At 31.4% G+C, this 20,291-nt stretch overlaps 3 protein-coding genes across 4 annotated transcripts in view; 1 reads left to right on the plus strand and 2 right to left on the minus strand.

The window, feature by feature from the left end:
* Nucleotides 1–8,751, minus strand: part of LOC108693263 (RNA-binding protein 33-like) — an 11,131-nt gene extending 2,380 nt beyond the window's left edge. Inside the window, exons 1-9 of the mRNA XM_018202130.1 lie at nt 8,671–8,751; nt 8,301–8,400; nt 4,267–4,847; nt 3,234–4,099; nt 1,995–2,155; nt 1,754–1,924; nt 1,385–1,678; nt 1,157–1,316; nt 529–656 (exon numbers count right to left, since the gene is read on the minus strand). Of these exons, the coding sequence (XP_018057619.1) occupies nt 529–656; nt 1,157–1,316; nt 1,385–1,678; nt 1,754–1,924; nt 1,995–2,155; nt 3,234–4,099; nt 4,267–4,847; nt 8,301–8,400; nt 8,671–8,681 (2,472 nt within the window). The 5' untranslated portion in view covers nt 8,682–8,751. The remainder of the gene's footprint in view (nt 1–528; nt 657–1,156; nt 1,317–1,384; nt 1,679–1,753; nt 1,925–1,994; nt 2,156–3,233; nt 4,100–4,266; nt 4,848–8,300; nt 8,401–8,670) is intronic.
* Nucleotides 8,752–11,345: 2,594 nt separating this feature from the next.
* LOC108693206 (DEAD-box helicase Dbp80-like) lies at nt 11,346–16,216 on the plus strand. Of its 2 annotated transcripts, none has more exons than XM_018202021.1 (8): nt 11,346–11,590; nt 11,892–12,130; nt 12,586–12,678; nt 12,770–12,987; nt 13,071–13,248; nt 13,336–13,573; nt 13,652–13,814; nt 15,807–16,216. In XM_018202021.1, the coding sequence occupies exons 1-8, from the start codon at nt 11,528–11,530 to the stop codon at nt 16,058–16,060; spliced, it is 1,446 nt and encodes a 481-aa protein (XP_018057510.1). In that variant the 5' UTR covers nt 11,346–11,527; the 3' UTR covers nt 16,061–16,216. The 2 variants fall into 2 exon arrangements, with proteins under 2 accessions (XP_018057510.1, XP_018057512.1); XM_018202023.1 differs by having other exon boundaries at nt 11,544–11,625.
* A 746-nt stretch (nt 16,217–16,962) lies between these two features.
* The window catches only part of LOC108693193 (60 kDa heat shock protein, mitochondrial-like), a 5,114-nt gene continuing 1,785 nt past the window's right edge, over nt 16,963–20,291 (minus strand). Inside the window, exons 3-5 of the mRNA XM_018202005.1 lie at nt 18,952–19,538; nt 18,215–18,518; nt 16,963–18,069 (exon numbers count right to left, since the gene is read on the minus strand). Coding sequence (XP_018057494.1) covers nt 17,669–18,069; nt 18,215–18,518; nt 18,952–19,538 — 1,292 coding nt within the window. The 3' untranslated portion in view covers nt 16,963–17,668. The remainder of the gene's footprint in view (nt 18,070–18,214; nt 18,519–18,951; nt 19,539–20,291) is intronic.

Here is a 20,291-nt window from a genome sequence, read left to right on the forward strand (position 1 = left end):
AATAATAAATATTTAAAATATGTATTTTCTTTTATTAATAATTGAATATGTAATAATAATGCAATTCTGATAGAATTTTAAATCTTTTACAATCTGTTCACTTTTCACATAAAAATATCTATATACATACATAATTTGAAAAATATATTATCACTGGATATTCTTGTTATTTAATTTATATTAATACAAAAATAAGAATTTGTTCTTTTTAAAATCTTTTTTTAGACATATATAATATTAGGTGTAATAAAAAGAAATCCATTATTTTTGCATGAAATTGAATGGAAAAATAATGGATTTCTTTTTATTAGACCTAATATCTACGCATGCACACAAAGCTTGCGCAGGCACGCACGCACGCACGCGCAGGCACGCACGCACACGCACACGCGCATACACACACACAATCTGTACACACAAGAGAAAAAGATATACTTTGTGCAATTCTATAATCGACATCTCATTATTAGCATTAGAAAATGAATCAATACTAATGAATGTAACATAATAATATAATTAATGTTGTACCTCTGTGTTTTGTGCATTGACAGGACGACTGCGTCCTTTAGCAACAGTAGGACGAATTTTAACAGTGTCATTTACAAGTCCCATCAGCGTCGACACAGACTTTGTTTCTTGCTGAATATTTTCATTTGCTGAAAGATTTCAGTTATATTCAATTATATTATATTATATCAATTATATTATATATCAATTATATTATAAGTTTGTGATCAATAACAAATAGAAAAGGAACATTCTTGTATTAGATGCTAGCCAGCATCGTACACAAGCGACACTCTGTAACTGTACGATTCCGTGCTTTTAAACTATGACACAAATCGACACAAACACGTCTAAAACGTTAAGCTCGACTTATCATTGTTTTATATCACTTCGCGAGTATCAAATTTTTACATTTCATTATCATTAATTTTTTTGGTAATACTCCACAATAAAAAATATTAAGATTATATTCGGTTATAGGTATAAGATCTTTTTTTATTTCATTTTAGTAACATAAAACGAAGCAATATTTGAGTTACAAGTAGACAGTGTGTGTTACTCTGTCACAAGAGTGTACAACTGTGTTCTCTTGCTTATGGTGCTGTAAAGCACCATAATTACATAATATAAAAATAATAATATAATTTACCTGCAATAGTATTCGAATCGATCTTCGTATCTTCATTTTGCTTCTCTATCGCGGCCATTTTACGTCTATTCTCTTTCTCGCGTAGTAACTTTTCCCGAAGACGTTTTTGTTCCTCCATTTTTTTACGATATTCTTGCATTTCTGGATCATTATCTTCGTCCTGAGATTATAGTTTTGCGATATATTTAGAATTTATTGTTTCGAAAGATATTGCTTGTAGAAGTTTACCTTATCAACAACGGTTTCACCTGCTGTATGTACTCTTCGCACTTCTTGAAGATTTCTCTTGGAAGGTTTACTGCGTTTCGGACTCAATTCTCGCGGTTTATCCGAAGATTCAGAGATCCTCTTTTGTGAAGGCCTGTTTATTCCACGAGATGCGAAATTCGTCGATCTAGTCTTTTGATCATAAGAATCGCCACGATACACATTCGGTGGCGTTCTGCTTCTCTGTATATGATCATTTCTTGTTCGTAGCGGTAAATCTCTTTCTCGATAACTCTGGTGAGATCCTCTGTGATCCTTATACCAAGATAAAATGAATGAATATAAGAAATAAGCAAAATAACATAAATATCACTTGATGATTATATTTACCTCTTGATAATTGTCCCTTTGATCCCACTGACTTTCCGATTTAAATTTACTATCATTGTAACTTTCGCGAGAATAATTATTATCTGAAGGATAATGCTTACTCGGGCTCATATTTTGAGATCTTTGAGGTCTATTTTCTTGCCACACGTCAGAAAAATATGCATATGGATCCTATAATAATAATAATGTAATTTAATGATTTCAAGTTTGATTTATTAATTTTTATTACGCAATTACTTACATCACTTTTATTTTGTTGATAGTTCTGTTGATATTGCGATGAACCTTGCTGAGATTGAGTGTAGGATCCTTGATTCTGATATAATGAAAGAGGTTGTGGAAATTGTCCACTATGAGAAACTTGCGATTGAACTTGCTGATTAGAATCCCATGCAAGTCGAGCTAAATACATTTATCATAAAAGAGGAACACGATTAAAGATACTATATAAAAAAGAATAATAATGGATTCTTGACAATTCAAATAAATAAAATAAATAAATGAGTATTAAGAGTTAGGCACGGAAATTATTGCGCAAACTAGTCAATTAATAAAACAATGTAATTTTAATACAAACGACCATTAAGATCTCTAAAATAATTCACATATAAAAACAAACAGTTTGAATTTATAAAACGATATAGAACATCCAGATCTGTTATATTCTAATTTATTTATAACTCGAGGCTTCTCTCCCTTTACTGTCTTTTAATTAGATCAGTTGATATTATTGTACAGTACGCGATTGACTTTCATAATAAAATTTACAGCGTATGAATTTGCAGCATCTCAAAAATATGTTCAACATAGATATCTTATGTAAATTTTTTCGAATGTCTTTCTTACTATTATTGATTTAAAATTATACTGTACAGTAAACTTGGCAATTTGAAGACATTGATTTGGACGAAACATATGTGCACAATAACAAGATTTGTACCGTTTTAATTTTTTGCAAAAATTTGATTATATCATCATGAAGAGGACCATGATTCGCGCAGATCGCGATTATGTTGCTTGGCGCGTTACTACATGTGTTTATTGTTGTACACTTCGGTAGTCCAAGTATATGACATAACTCGCGCGGATCATTTTTACGGTCGTTTTTTCCATGAATGCGGTAATTCTTATTCATTATAATTATCAGAAGACATAATATTTCATATTGAATATTCATTTTTTGTATACGTTTTCATATACGTATTATACGGAAAAAATTATTCAATTGGCGTTGAAATGTATAATGTATTGAAGAGGACTCAAATCGTGGATCAAAACGTATATGTTATTATTAATCGCCATATAATATCGTCGTTTGAATAAATTATATATACATAATATTCTGTGTTAACTCCTAAAGGCACTCCATTTATTGATTTATTTCGTCAGAGCCTATTTTTAATTTTTTTACATTATTTAAAAATACTTCTCAATTGCACAATTAAATACATAATTAATGTACAGTAAAAGAACATCTTACCGTCATTTCCAGGTTGAACAGTGCCTCTAAAATGAGGGTTGATTAGAATCTTGTGGCCTGGAGGCAAAGACACACTATGTGATACATTAGATACCGACTGTTGTGGTACCGGTGGCATCGTATTATTAAATTGGTTATTGGGTACTTGATCGGGATGATAACCAGCTCTTGCGTCGTATACGCTCCGACCTTCGAATTGTGATTCTTGGAACGGCGGCAATCTGTTTTCGAAGGGCGGCTGACTAGGCATTTGCGGTACGGTTGGCAGGTTTTGCATGGGTGGGCCCTGGGAGGGTTGCTGGCGTGGGAATCCCTGCATAGGCGGCATCGGCAGATTTCCTCCCGGTGGCAGCATATTCGGATTCCCAGGCGGCAGTATGTTCGGATTGCCGAGAAGTGAGACTCCGCCTGAATTGCCTTGCAATAAAGGCCCTTGATTACTTTGCATTGGCCGATTCTCTTGCATGATACCGACTGGATTTGGGAATGGTGGTTGCATCGATGAATGATACGGTGGCTGATTGGGTGAACAATTATAACCCGGTCCTTGCATAGATCCTACTGTCAAGGGACCTCTGGGTCCATACTCGGACAGTCTCGAGCCAATTGGACGTGGTCCTAAAGGGCTCTGGAACTGTCCGGGATTGAATTGCGGTCTGTTCTCCGTGAATTGTGCGGGCGGCCCTTGCATCGGGCCGTTCAGACCAAAGGGCTGTTGAAAGGGTTGTTGTGGATTAGCTTGTTGGTATATTAGCTGTTGATTTTGCATGTTACTTAATACACCCAGAAGACATGGTCTGGTCTCTATTAATGGCGGTCTACACACAGACGGTTGACTTTCAAAACTCGGCCGTGCCGTACCAAATCTGCGAAGTGAAAAGTATTATCTTAAAACATTAGAACATTTGAAAGAGAAACATAAGCAGGACACACAGATAATACTGTTTCCTTTCATTTTTTCTTATTTACTTAATTATTATTCCCATTAATTACAAATCATTTATTATCATTTATTATTAAAACCAAATGTTACCTTGGATTAAAGTTTCCAGTTTGTACGTTAAATCTTCCTCTACTTCCTCTTGCTCCACGACCCCGTCCTCCTCTTCCTCTGAATGATGTTCTGGATGGTTCCGATGTGAGGATATTCTCTAATGTATCCGGAATATCATTGTTCATCCTTTGAGAAATCATTGTACGCTCGTTTTGAAATCTGTTTCGCCTTTCCTTCGCCTCTTCGCAGTCGTCGTCTTCCATTCCTTGCCCGTTGCCGATGTACATGCTCTTCTGCACGTTTTTCTGCAACTTCTCGCGCAGATCGCCCATGCCGATGTTATTAGAAACGTTAATGCTATTGGACTCCAAATTTCTGTTGGACTGAGGCAACGCCTCATGTTCATTCGCATACTCGGCATTCTCATCTTGCTCATAATATGACGACGACTGTGTCTCCGGATGCTCTCCATCTTTATAGAAATCGTTATCGCTACGTTTATCAGTATTGCCTCTACTAAATTCTATATTTTCGTCTTCAGCATCTAAGTCGTCGAGCGCGTCCGTGACTCCTAAGTCCAGTACATCATCTGTTTCCTCTTCTCCCTTATAGCTATTCTGCTGCTCGGGGAATCAAATTGCCAGATATTTGTAATGTAAATACAAAATTTAACCATGTAATGTAGTTATATAATCTATATATCATTAACATATCTAAAGTTGTGCGTATATTCTCCATTTTCTTTTCGTGAAACATAAACGTGTTGGTATAAATACTATAAATATATACATTCGCACAAGTTAGAATTCCGTAATGTCTTTATATAATAATTCGACATATGTAAAATGTAATTTGCGACTTCTATTTTCTTAAAGATTTTGTCTTTAGCCTATTATTCTATTCACATATTCAGGAGAAGCATGCTCTTATGATAATAATGAAACATAAGTCTCATAAAGGACCAATGATAGCGACAAGTCCAAGTACACAGCAGCGAAAAATGTGAATGCGACATAATATATTATCGATAAAAGAAAAATGTAATAAATCGTATTGTATAATAATCAAATATAATCTTTACGTAATAGAATTTTGTTTACGCTTCATGGAACAAGATTTATATAGCAGTGCAATATAATATAATTCATCTTGATTCTCGATGACCCACATACACATAGTTATACAGTAGAATTTAGACACACACAATTTTTAAAGTTTATTCTTTCCAAATTTCAGCATAACGAGATAATGCGAGAATCACAACGTATTTATTTAAAAACATGTTTTTATAAAATTAATGTCATATCAGCTATAATCGAATACATGTAAGTTATTTTTATTATTATTTTTATTATTATTATTTTTATTATTATATTCAATAAGTTGCATTAAATTAATATACGTTAAATATAACATATAACGTACGTTAATTATACAATTTTAATCATTATGTGAAAATATTCAATCAGCTCAGAATATATTGTATTGCATCGATAACTAAATTATTTTTCATGGTATCTATTTTATCAGATTAAGATTCTTAACCCTTACAATATAAAATATTTGGTGCCTCCATCCAAATATGGGTCACTAGAATCCATCGTTTTTTTCATCTATTCAAAATGGAGAAAATCTCTAAAAATGTACTAACTTTCAACTTTTTAGAATAAATTGAAACTTCATTTTGGAAAATAATAAAATGTAGTATAATGAATAATTTATAGTTAGCGAAAGACTCAAAGAAATTTGCACGAACAGAAATCACTCGGTCATTAGTGACCCAACCTTATACGGTAAAGGTTAATATTAAGAATCGCGATACAATTCGCATTAAAATTGCAGGTGATAATTTTTCACAATCACCACGTTACAGGAAATCAAGAGAAAGTCGATAAGATTATACTATTGGAATGGCTTAATGTAAAATTCATATAAAAAATTTCTTTAGCATATACAATACATGTATGTATTTATTTAGATACAAGTATTTCCCTTGTTAATTTTTGAATTTTATATAAAATGAAATAAAAGTTTATTCCCAAAGAAAATAATTGCTTATTATAAATTATTAACACTCTGGCTAAATGAAAAACTAAATAATATTTTGCTTTTTATACAAGGCTTTTTATAATGCAACTATATAATATATATTCAGTATTTCACATTAAACCATTCAAGGTAACGAACTCTTTTAAGGAATAAAGAGAATAATCATAGAAATTTACATTAGGAATTAGCACATATAAGATATTATGTAAATTGTATTATATCATAAATCAATTGTCGTTTGAATAAAATTACGAACATTGCTGACGTTTTTTGTTCAATTTTTCGATATCGCTTAATATTCACAATTTATAAAAGTTACAATCGCACAACAGGTAAAATAAATACATTTAGCATTGATATTATTAGATTAATATCTTTTAGTATATTAATTGTTAAAAATATATAGAAATTTGCACTGTGTGTTATATTGTATTAGAAATGTTTTAAAATAAACATAAATATCTCAAGCTATTATGTATGTATATAAGAAACATTTTTCATGTATGTATAATAAATCAATCTATTAGTTTTATAACATCTAATATTACAACAATTTATCAGCAGCTACTTGTATTTTTTCTACCCACATGATTTTTTAGCTATTCATTGATACAAATTACGTGCTTACATCAAGCATGTATTTTTTGCGTAACTGTAGTGACAATTTTCACAAGTATTTATATCTAGATAAAAAAGATGCCTTGTATTTATATTGAAATATTAAACAATAAAATATCAAACTTATATATCCGCGTTAAGGTACAAATATATTCGCGTGTAAAATAGGTATTTCCAAACAGAAAATATCTATTTATAATTATTGAAAAAATATCTAGCACAACAGATATTGTATAGCACACATGAGTACATTTACATATGTTAAACTAGATATGTATAATAATTAGTTATATATTACGCATTTTAAAGTTTTGAATTTATCATATAGCGATAAAAGAATATGTGAGAAAGTATCAAGTTTTTTTTCTAGTACAATCAACGCGTGTCGATATAATTGATATTACATTTATATTGCAATCTCAATTCTTTAACTTATGCATAAAATGCATTAAAATGTTGACAGGTAACGATATAATATACATAAATAATATACATATATAAATTATAAGTATCGATATATCATAATTATTATATAAAATTAAAGAATTTTAGGCTTTGTAAACAATCAGTCAACTTCTTTATTGGACACACTGTACTGGAATCCCTTATAAGAAACATCAGAATATTTTCGTGAAAAAACAGAAACATTGTTAGTTTATTTTTTAATCCTCTATAACGCCATGTAATTTTGAAATTATATCATATTTATATTTATCAGATTTATATTTTTTAAGTTTTATTTCATATTTTCATTATAATTGAACATAATATTTTATTGGTGCACTATGCTGCATCACAATATCATTATCTAAAAGTCTATTTATAATGGATTTTTTTTATAAAAAATGAGGACAGCTCATTTTTTCTGATAAAAAGAGACATAAAATGTTAGGAGGTAAAGGTTTTTAAAATATAATGTTCAAAATGCAATATATACATTTTTGCTTAATTTTCAACTTCAAATGCAAATTGTTTTATGGACTTCTACATACTTAACATATAAATAAAACTACGTTATATATGTATATGCAAGTGTTGTACTCAACTATGAAAAACTTCAAAGTTATAAATCATTTTTGAGAATAAAATATTAAAAAATTAAAAATTAATTGTTAATTTATATCTCAAAATCAATATTTGTTACATATTTTTTTTCCAAATATAAAATTTATAGTTATAGAGGATTAACAATATTTGTTCGGTTAGCGACAATGAATAATAATAGTTGTAAAAATTACTTTCGGCATAATTAACTTAACAAAAGTAACACAAATAAAGATTTAAAAATAAGATAATTTCTAGATTAAGGTATCATCATAAAGAAGACAAAAACCATCATAATTGAGAGAGCCGAATATATCGAGCGTAAAATTTCATCCGACTGAAGAACGGAACAATATGCTTACCCTTTCTAATTCATAGTCATCTGCTAGGAGAGCCTCCTCCTCGTCATTACCCAGATCGTATTCTTCATCCCCGAGATCTTCATCCAGCAAGGTATCATCACTAAAAGAATCAACAAAATGTTTTTTTTACAAGAAAATGTAATTACAAGAGCGTTAATGGGAAAGAAAAAGCTCTAGTCTCCAAAGTGACAACAATTTACGTCATTGTTAGAAGCGTTAGCGATTCTAACCTGCTTATTTCGAACGAGAATTCGCGATCGCGGCAATTCGGAGCAATCGTTTTCTAATTGTGATTTTAATGGAAAATTACACGAAAATAAAATTCTAAAATTAATTATGATATTCTGGAACAAGAAATGAAAATACTTACTGCTCTGACATCGTAAATCACAGCTTCTCGTCAATGTTCGTAAGGTAGAACGGAATCAAGAAGCATTAATGAGCTTTAAGGGGTTCAAACTGAGACGTAGCAAGATGTCAAGGTGGACCAAATCGCAAAATCGAAGATTCCTTTGATCCCTTTTGCATCGAACATTTGTTATGCGTATTAACTAGTAACTTTCTATTAAATTATCTTAATTTCAGCAAATATTTAAAGAATGTACTAAATTGATACAATATGCATCAAATGATTAATTAAATATTTATATCATATATGTATCGTCGAAATTAAAACCTGCGGCACACGATTTTTCTGCTAGATTGCTAGCCGGATTAGAATCTTGCCATCGTATTGGCTGCGATGCTATCAGTGCCAGCCAATACGATGGCAAGATTCTAATCCGGCTAACAATCCTACAGGAAAACAAGCATCATGTGCCGCTCTAGCTTAAGATAATTCAATAGAAAGTTATTAATTATAATAACCGTATTAAATGTGATGTAAACTAGACCAAAAATATATTTCCATCCAGCATAATTTAGATGTAGTACAGACACGAACCACGTCTACTTTTGATAGTTTCGATGCTACGATTTAATTGACGCATCACAAAAATAAAACGTAATACAGTATCACGGCATCTAGATCTAAAAGTATAATCCAATCAGCGCAAAAAAAACTCCAACAGTTGCAAAATAAACATTCTGCTGAACGCAGCCATTCACAATTGCAGAAAAGAAAGTAGAAAAAAGGAAAATTATGCTGATTCTACATGAGTCGATAGTCGGAAGTTATAGTCTTAATCGGTGAAGTTGGGGTCCAATCAGTCTTAGGGCTCTCTGAGCACAAGAATTGTCGTAACACTTACTTAGAGACTTAAGTTGTAGATGTAAATAACGCACAAGCTACGACGTCCAATTTATTGCCGTCTCTGGAGACACGGTAATAAGTTGTACGTCATATGAAAACTTGTGCGTTATTTACGTCTACAATTTAAGTCTAAGTAAATGTTAGGTTAGGTTACGACAATTCTTGTGCTCAGACCTTTAATCGTACAAGTTGGTTATTAGTCAACTTCACTGATAAGACTTAGGACTACCGATTACCGACTCATTGTAGAATCAGCAGTAAACCGATTCAAAAATTAGTTGCAAGCCGATCGTAAGTGTTTGTTGCAACAGCCAATCTGAAGCTTGAATTTTGAAATCGCCTCATATTGGCTGTCGCAACAAACTTGCGATCAGCTTTCAACTAATGTAGAACCGTTTCAATAGACACAGGGAACAGGAAATAACAAGATATCCAATCAGAGCTCTGGGATATAATATCAAACTTATGCATGGTTTACAACGGGCAGTAGCAGTAGAGAATTAAGAAGTAGGCGTAAATATCATAATTTATTTTTCTCACATTCAACTATGGTTGGTCGATTTCTATGCCTACTCCTTAATCTATTATTGCTACTGCCAATTGTAGACCATGTATTAAATGTAAGACCTGACTATGAATACTGGCATTAGTAACCTTTGTTCACTTTTGTAATTTTCACCTCCTTTCAAAATCCACAATCGACCCTCTTAAAACGAGGTGAAAATTACAAAAACGAATTTACTAGAATAATTCATGATAATTTCATTAGGGTCAACATCTAGTAAATTTGCTCGCTTTTATAATTTTCATCTTGTTTGAAGATATAGAAGATATCGACCCCTAAGGGATCGATTGTGGATTTTGAAAAGAGGTGAAAATTACAAAAGTGAGCAAAGATTAGGTATTGACCAATTAAATTATAAATTTTTAGTGAATTTTCACTTTTGTAATTTTCATCTCATTTGAAGATACACAATCGACTCCCAGAAATCTGATTGAACGGCTTGTTATTCACTGCTGCCTGTGCCTATTGTGTTTAAGTCTTAATAACTGCAGAATTGTGATTGATCACATTGTTCCGTTCTATAAATATCCAGATCTAAAATGCTGATTGGATGATCTAAAAGAATACATCAATAACAACGTTCACTCAATTGTTGAGTTCGCTGAACGCCATTGTTGCCTAATTTACATCAAAGGTTCGATCCGAGTCGGAATGTAATAAAAACCAATCAACTGCAGTCGAACATTCCCCTGTTACATCGAAATGATAAGGGTTGTGATCAAAGTCTCGTACAAATACTTTGAAGCATTTGATGAACCAATTAGAAGAAAGAATTTTACAAATTGACTAATTGAAAAACGCTTCAAAGCGTTTACAGTATTACGTTGACCGTATCCAAAGGGAATGCTCAACTGCAATTGATTAGTTTTTATTACATTCCGACTCAGATCGAACCTTTGAGGTTTGTTCACGTCGCATGTTCCAACATGCTTCTGCTACAGTTCTCACTCTAATGAACGCATTGGAGTGAGTAGAAGCTATGGGAGCATATTGAGCATGCGATGCGAAACCTTGTAAAGGCTTAAACACAATAGATACAGGCAACAGGAATAACGAACCGTCCAATCAGAGTTCTAGGATATATAATAATCGAATTTACATTTCAGAGCTTTGATTGGATGGCTCGTTATTCCTTGTTGCTTATTGTATTTAAGCCTTAAACTAGTGGATTGACGTACAATTCTTGAGAGGGCAGTAGCGTGCAAAGCATTTTGCAGTTATAGAAAAAAGGACTTCATGTCCTCTCTTCGGTTTCTCTTTAATTTGAGCTAACGCATGTGAACACTGAACGGATTTCTGTACTTGAGTATTTTCAATCAGATATATTTTTAAGTTTTGAAAGTTCATCTTAAGAACTAGTTCGATAGCGGATTCTTTATCATAGATACTGATTGAGTAATTAAAACGGACATGGCTTCGACTAAGGTCGACTGGGGGCAGTGCGCTGATGAACAGGATAAATTGGCGTCGAAGGTAAAACGGGATTGTTGCGGATGCGCTACAACGGTGTAAGCGTGATTCTTTTGATGTTTATGATATCCATTTCATGAATCACATGGAATCACTATTGACAGTTTCACGACTTGTTATTAGATAACTTAGATTCTTAACTTTTTTGTTTTTATTTTCTTCTGTTGTAACTCATATGATTGATCTGTTTTTTGTTTATTGAAACACGCTATGCCAGAAAAAAAAGAAAATAATGTAAGCTTCAGTTGGAACTATCACATCAAATTGATGTAGCAAGTACATTGATTGTATGTCTCATGTATAGGTGACGAGTTTGAACTTGGATAAACCAAACTCGACGTCTATTTCTGCTCCAACTGTGAAAGATGGAGATTCCAAAAGTGATGACGATACATCAGAAGAACAGATCTCACCAGCAGAGAAGTCACTCCTGCAAAAGATCATAAGGAAAGGATTAGTGGAGACAACGAAAGATATAGAGATTCAAAGACAAGATCCAAATTCTCCGTTATACAGTGTCAAAACCTTTGATGCACTTCGTCTGTAAATAATTATATACATATATTCATTTTAATTAATTTTTAATTGTTACAAGGAAATCTGATTGAAATCAATGCTGTCTAGTATTTATAATTCTGAGCATTGATTTAACATATATTAGAGCTTATGCTTATGTATATTGTCTTCTTTTTCTTATCTTCATTAAGAAAAAGAAAAGTAGACAGTGATACATCATACCAATGTCCAAATTTATAGATCTTGAATAACATTGATTTAGATCCATTAGTTTTAATCATTACTACTATTGGATGCTTTCTATTTAGCGACACTAGTTGACACAAGCATGATTCTTTATAGTATTCAGTAAATAATGAAAATAAAGCAAAATTTATATCGATTTGTATCACCAATTGAAAAGCCTAATACTTGTGATATAAATTTAATATGATGATATACATGTATATATAAATTACAAATATTTCTTATTTTGCATATAGCAAACCTGCCTTGTTAAAAGGAGTTTATGCTTTGGGATTCAATGCACCCTCTAGAATTCAAGAAACTGCTTTACCTACTTTACTCGCTGATCCGTAAGTATTTATCAGAATTATTATTTATTTTTGATATTCTTGACTTTTCTTTGGAAAGACAATTTTCAAACTTACTTGAAATTTTTTTCAGGCCACAAAATATGATTGCACAATCTCAGTCTGGTACGGGTAAGACAGCTGCGTTTGTACTTGCCATGTTGAGTCGGGTAGATGTTACAAAGGAGTACCCACAGGTACTTTGTTTGTCGCCAACTTATGAACTAGCAATCCAAACCGGCGAAGTAGCGGCAAAGATGTCGCGCTTCTGTCCTGAGATAAAAATAAAGTACGCTGTAAGAGGAGAAGAAAGTAATATATCGTTCTCTCGTGCAATTTGAATTGCCTATTAAAATAAATTATTCTCTAGGATTAATATTGCTTTATTGTTTCAGTAAGCCGTGGTTCGAAGATTAGTGAACATATTATTATAGGAACTCCAGGTAAAGTATTGGATTGGGGACAAAAGTTCAAGTTCTTCGATTTAAGCAAAATATCTGTATTTGTATTGGATGAAGCTGACGTTATGATTGCTACGCAAGGCCATCAAGATCAGTGTATCCGTATTCACAAGTAATTTTTCCGAAATGTTTAACATTTATGTGATTGAATATGTTTATATTTTATGCAAAATATTACCTATATTTATTTCATGAATAGATTACTGCCACGTGCATGTCAAATGATGTTCTTCTCTGCGACGTACGAGCCGGAAGTAATGAACTTTGCAGAGATTATAGTCAGTAATCCGCTAATAATACGGCTATTAAGGGAAGAAGAAAGTTTAGATAATATCAAGCAATACTATATTAGATGCAAAAATGTAGATGAAAAATACACAGCTATCACTAATATTTATGGTGTGATTACTATTGGACAAGCGATTATTTTCTGTCATGTAAGATCGATTGTATATTAAATATTAATTAAATCCTATAGAAACAATTTTATAATAACGTATGTCACTTATTTTTAGACGAAGAAAACAGCTAGTTGGTTGGCAGGAAAAATGACAAAAGACGGACATGCGGTAGCAATATTATCTGGTGACTTGACAGTGGAACAAAGAATTTCTGTACTGGATAGATTTAGAGCAGGACTCGAGAAAGTTCTTATCACTACAAATGTTTTAGCTAGAGGTAAATATACAAAGAAAGATCTTTACCTATTTTTATACTTTATGGATCCTGAATTTGTTGCGTATAACAAGAATTGCTTCACACATTTTCCATAATAATAGTAATCATAAAACATAAAAAATAGCCAATCAGAGAATTTTTTTACAATTGACTGTGATTGGCTAATTCTTATGATATATCTTATGATTACTTGTGGAAACTATATGCATAGTCCTAATAAAATTTAATTTTTAGCAATAAAATGAAAGATTATTGTTAGAAGAGCAAAATGTTTCATATACATTCTCTAAGTCGATGCTGTTCGGAGATATCTCTGAAGCATTAAATACATTAGCACATTTTAGAAAAAAAATATTTCATAAAATATTACTTTTTTTGGTAATCAGATCTTAATACATTTATGTACTAAATAATGAAATGAATTAATTGATTTAAAGAAAATACATAGGTGCTTTAAAAAAATTATGCAATTTGCAATATACAATTACATTAATTTTGAAAAATAACTATGTATTTTATACGAATTATTCCATTATTTTATATTTAAAAATGATAAAATATAGCCAAGAAATTAATAATTTATGAAATATTTTATATTTCATATTCATAAAATATATTGTAAAAACTATTGATTTTTAATAATTCTACCTTCTATTTTTATGCGCAGAATAGAGGAATGTTATGTAAAAATGTTATGTAAAAAAATCATTCAATTCCATTAAAAAATGGCGATAAAGTTGATCTTTATATGATCTCGAAAAAATGATTTGTTGATTTTGGCAATCATTTTTTTTAGCAATAATAGTATATATTATTCTCTTAATGATCGGTATGCAATTCATTACAATATGTCATTACAATATGATAGTCCCAAAATTGACAGGCAAAATTGTTTAATATAATAATTGTTTAATATATAGCACGCATACAGAGTGATCGTTATTTTTAACAATTTTGATTGGGACATTTCTTAAAGTTTTTCCTTATCTCTATGATTTTTTTTAATAAAGTTGTAACAAATTTTTTCCTTTTATCTTTCTTCTTATAAACATCTTTTCTATTCGAAATGTGATAACTCAGCTAAAAATAATCATTTTTTATTCATCCGGGACTTGTTTTAAGCGAAAAGACATACGGAAATTGATTTTGTACAGTACGTAAAATTTGAAGATATGTTTCAAAGTTATGAAAAAAAAACAAAGAGATTTTTTAGGAGATGCTTTCATTTTTGATTGAAAAAAAATGACTCGTGCAAAAGCAAATAATTCAGTCGATAAATTTTATTTTTGGTTTGGTCAAAGCTCTTAATACGTGGAAAAAATTTAGGAAGAGGAATCTCACGTTAATCCGAATGAAATCTGTTGTCTTCTGAAATATTTAAAAAAATATTTAAAAAAAAATTGAAAAAAAGTCCCATTTAAAAATCATATTAAATTTCAAAATCCCGGTGATACGAGTAATATTGTTCAGAAAGTCAGAAAAAATTCTGGTGTTACTTTTAGAAGATAATTTTAGGAAGATGTCCTGAAAAAATTTCGAATATTAAAATATCGATAACCACACACACACACACACACACACACACACACACACACACACACACACACACACACACACACACACACACATACACACACACACACATATCTTCAAATTTTACGTACTGTACAAAATCAATTTCCGTATGTCTTTTCGCTTAAAACAAGTCCCAGATGAGTAAAAAATGATTATTTTTAGCTGAGTTATCACATTTCGAATAGAAAAAATGTTTATAAGAGGAAAGATAAAAGAAAAAAATTTGTTACAACTTTATTAAAAAAAATCATAGAGATAAGGAAAAACTTTAAGAAATGTCCCAATCAAAATTGTTAAAAATAACGATCACTCTGTATGCGTGCTATATATTAAACAATTTTATAAATTTTGTTTATAAATTTTTATCTGTATAATAAAACAATAATATGTTGCTAATAATTTTAATGTTTTTGGCAGGTATCGATGTAGAACAGGTAACGATAGTAGTCAATTTCGATTTGCCGATGGATCAAAATCGGCAAGCCGATTGCGAAACATACTTACACAGAATCGGAAGAACGGGACGATTCGGCAAGTCAGGAATCGCCATTAATTTAATCGACTCGGATCACGCGATGGAATTGTGCCGGACTATAGAAAAACACTTTGGCAAGAAAATCCATTATCTCGATGCAGAAGATGCAGATGAAATCGAGAAAATCGGAGCCTAGGTTAATATGGCTTTTTATCATGGATAATATCTAGGCTTTAATATACTATTTTTTAAAGCGGACTTCTCTTTGTATTTTGAATATAAAATGAGATATTTCTTTTCCAACTATATAACTGTACATTACAAAACCGCTCTACTGTCTTATATTTTTTCTTCCGCATCTATGTTTGGTATATTTAATTGGATTGAAATAAGATTTAAAATTGGAAATATTTTTATGTTGACTGCTCGTATACGCTGTTTATTCAATTAATTAAAAAATCTGTTCCACTTTAAATCTCGTTTGTTAAAGAAAAACTTGTGAAACACAAGTTTTTTTTCCGACTGTATAATTTTATTTATAATCAAAACGTACTCGATGTATAGTCAAGTACATCAAGTAAAACAATTCATGCATCAGGTTATGTTAAACATTTAAACAGGGATATTTCATGGGATATATGTAATATAATAGGGAACCAACAGAAAAGCATAATATAAGAATATTTTTTTATTACGTCTGTCTCTTTAATCGCGCGAGATATGATTTGATCAGCCTGAATATCTTCTTAAATGTTTATAGTTTCAGAAAATAGCAGTTTTAAGCTCTACGAGCGCATTCTGAAAATATAAATGTCGATAAATGGATATTTAAGATGATCACGATGGAATAAGCCTCGAATAAGATGATAGCAAATGTAATAGCAAATTCCTTATATTGTAATTAAATATTATTTCGGCATATTTATATTAGTTTGAATAATTGTTTAAAAACGACAAACACAATATGATGTATACCATATATTTATATCTATTCTAATAAAAATTTTCGCTCTATCCTTATCAATCTTATTAATCATTTACTTTTATATACTTACCATAATCTATCTAGCAATGTTAAATATGGAATGGAGAGATAAATTGTAATTTTAACACACATTTATTCAGACTGAAAATAAATTTAACAATTGCAAAATCATGAAAGCCTAAATAATTAATCTTCCACAATTAATATGCGCACATTCATTTTTACATTTGCATCTTTAATGAATATTATAACTAGGAAATAGTATAAAATGTTGAATAAACTACTCATTTTCATAACTATATTTATGAAACAATGTAAATCTGGAATATTGGGAATATAACGATGAATAGAATTCAAGAATTGTTACTGTTATAAATTGATTGAATTTATCAATTCATCATAATTCTACATTCTGTATAAACACGTTAACAAGTTCATCTCACATAGTGAATTTTTTACATTATTAAATGCATTTGAAATATTTACGTATGCATCGCACAAATTGAATGAAATAAATCGAGCGATCTCCGTATAGATTCATAACATTACAGATTCATAAAACAAAAAAAGTGGAAACGGCGTTTCATAAAAATAGCTTCATACTACACGAGTGATATTTTATCGCCTGTAATGTTTCGAAGTACAAATTGTATGAGATAGTACGGATATCTATTTATTCCGTTTGAACAGAATCTATGTTTAAAATTTTTTAAACAATATTAAATTATTTAAACAATATAGCATAGTACAATCGCGTTTCATTACAAACAAGAGTGTAACTCATGGACTGTCTTTATCTCAGTCTTTGTGTTTCACTTTTTACATCATGCCGCCCATACCACCCATTCCACCCATACCGCCCATACCGCCCATTGGTGGTTGGGGTTCCTCCTTAGGTATCTCGGTGACGACCGCTTCTGCCGTTGTCAACAATGATGCCACACCGGCAGCGTCCGTAAGTGCTGTTCGTACGACTTTTGTCGGATCGATGATGCCCTTTTCGATCATGTCGACGTACTCGTTCTTAAGGGCATCGTAGCCGAGTTTGCCCTCGCTTACTTTAGCCACTACCACGCTGGCGTCAACGCCGGCGTTCTGCGCGATCTGCAAGCATGGCATACGCAAAGCATTCGCCACGATCTTGATTCCAGTTTCTTGATCACCGTTCACAGCCTTAAGCTGTTGTAATATTGGTATGCATCTCAACAATGCGGTGCCACCTAAAAAATTAATGTTATATATATGTAAAAAATTAATGTTATATTTAATATATATTTAATAAATATTTATTTAATAAATATATATTTAATATATATTTAAGTATGCGAGCTACGCGAAAACAAGCTGATAAAAATAAAAATTCACCCCCAGGAACGATTCCTTCTTCGACAGCGGCGCGAGTAGCGTTGAGCGCATCATGTACACGGTCTTTCTTTTCGTTAACTTCCACCTCACTGCTTCCGCCAACTCTCAAGACAGCGACGCCTGACGCTAATCTTGCCAGACGTTCTTGCAGCTTCTCTTTTTCATAATCGGATGTGGTGTTTTCAATTTGATCCCTGATTTGATCGGCTCTTCTATCGATATCAGACTTTTTTCCCTTGCCTTTTAAGATGAGAGTGTCGTCCTTTGTAATGATGACTTCTCCTACCTGGCCCAAGTCGCTTAGCTAGAGAAAAAAGTATTACATTCGTTAAAGTATGGCTGATGAATGCTAGACAACTAGTAGTAGAACAGTTGCCTAAAGTAATAAGTTTGGGTTTGATTCCTAATCCTGCCATTACTTAACTCTATTATTTAAGTAGAAAAGATTCTTCCATTATTAAGGAATTAGAAATTACACAAAAATTCTAAATTTAAATAAGGTCAAAGTTATTTGTGAAATCAATTTTAACTGGAGTAATGTGATTCCGTACGAGAATGAAACTCAACAAGTTGGCAAGTTTCAAATTCAAATTCCAACTTTTATCCCATATGCCTAAATTTAAAAAGTAAAAGTTTAATGGAAAGTTAAAATTATGAAAAAATATAAAAAAAATAAATAATCCTTTTTGAAAACAATAAAATGATACAATCAAACTATTATTAGATTGGATAAATACCTGAACATCTTCTAATTTGATTAGATTGGCATCATCACCGAACACAATGCCACCGGTGGATATCGCCATATCTTGAAGAGTGGCCTTCCTATTGTCACCAAAACCGGGAGCTTTAACTGCAGCTACTTGTAGCCCAATTTTCAAACGATTAACAACGAGAGTCGATAAAGCTTCTCCATCCACATCCTCAGCGATTATGACAAGAGGTTTGCGTTGTGAATTCGCTAATTCCAAAGCGGGTATGATACTTTGTACGGAAGAGATCTTTTTCTCGCTAAAGAGAAGGAGCGCGTCTTGGAACTCAACTTTGGCTCCTTTACTGGAGTTGATGAAGTATGGAGAAATGTAACCTCTGTCGAACTTCAGCCCCTCTATGACCTCAAGTTCGTCGATGAGTGTTTTGCCATCTTTCACAGTGATCACACCTTCCTTCCCGACCTTCTTCATAGCGTCCGAGATCAAGTCGCCGACAGCTTTGTCGCCGTTAGCGGATATTGTTGCTACTTGAGCGATTTCTTCGGGTGTTGTGACAGGTTTGCTCAGAGTTTTCAATTCATCTTTAACTTTGTCTACTGCTAACATTACACCTACAAAATCATAAATTGTTATGTTTAATGTTATCTCACAAAGAAATATTCATATTTTCATATTTCATAAAAATATTATGTATAGTAATGTATATAGATTGTTCCTTGATTTATCTCGAAGCTTAGATCAAAATTCAATATTTCTTAGATCCTCCAAGATACATATATATATTTATTTCAAAAGTGAAAAAGATTAAGTACAAAAAATAAAGTTTCTCAGAAAAGAGGAAAAATTATTTTTGATAGAAACTTATTAATTAATCAAGTAATATTAACAAAAAGAAAAATGTTCTTAATACGATTAAATGTTATTTTCGTTTCACTTTTAAAAAAATTCTTTCTGAATTGTGATATTTGACGATTTTTTTAAATTATTACTTTTTTGAATTAAAATATTTTAATGGATTTTTCATGAAATTAAAGCCGGCGGCACACAATTTTATTATTTATTTTCTTGCTCGATTATTAGTTAGATTAGATTCTTGTCACCTTATTGGTTGCGATGCTATCATTATCAGCCACAACTAATATAATGGCAAAATTTTAATCCAGCTAGCAATCCAGTAGGAAAACAACATATTGTGTCACCAGTTTAAGTTAGTTCGCTTTCAATAATTGACATCAACAAAATATTATTAAAGATAGCCTACTCTGAGCAAATTTTTGTGACAATCAATATCCCAGGATAATTAAAAAAAAAACGTCATTATCGACATTTGATATAAATTTTATATATATATACATATATATATA

This window comes from Atta colombica, unplaced genomic scaffold, assembly GCF_001594045.1.
Source record: "Atta colombica isolate Treedump-2 unplaced genomic scaffold, Acol1.0 scaffold89, whole genome shotgun sequence".
Classification (NCBI taxonomy): Eukaryota; Metazoa; Arthropoda; class Insecta; order Hymenoptera; family Formicidae; genus Atta; species Atta colombica.

Bases quoted from the DNA above. Each gene is read 5' to 3' on its own strand.
- LOC108693206 (XM_018202021.1), top strand. From the start codon at position 11,528: ATGGCTTCGACTAAGGTCGACTGGGGGCAGTGCGCTGATGAACAGGAT. The intron at 12,131-12,585 runs GTAAATAATTAT...TTTTGCATATAG, and splicing joins ACCTTTGATGCACTTCGTCT to CAAACCTGCCTTGTTAAAAG. The intron at 13,249-13,335 runs GTAATTTTTCCG...TTTCATGAATAG, and splicing joins CAGTGTATCCGTATTCACAA to ATTACTGCCACGTGCATGTC.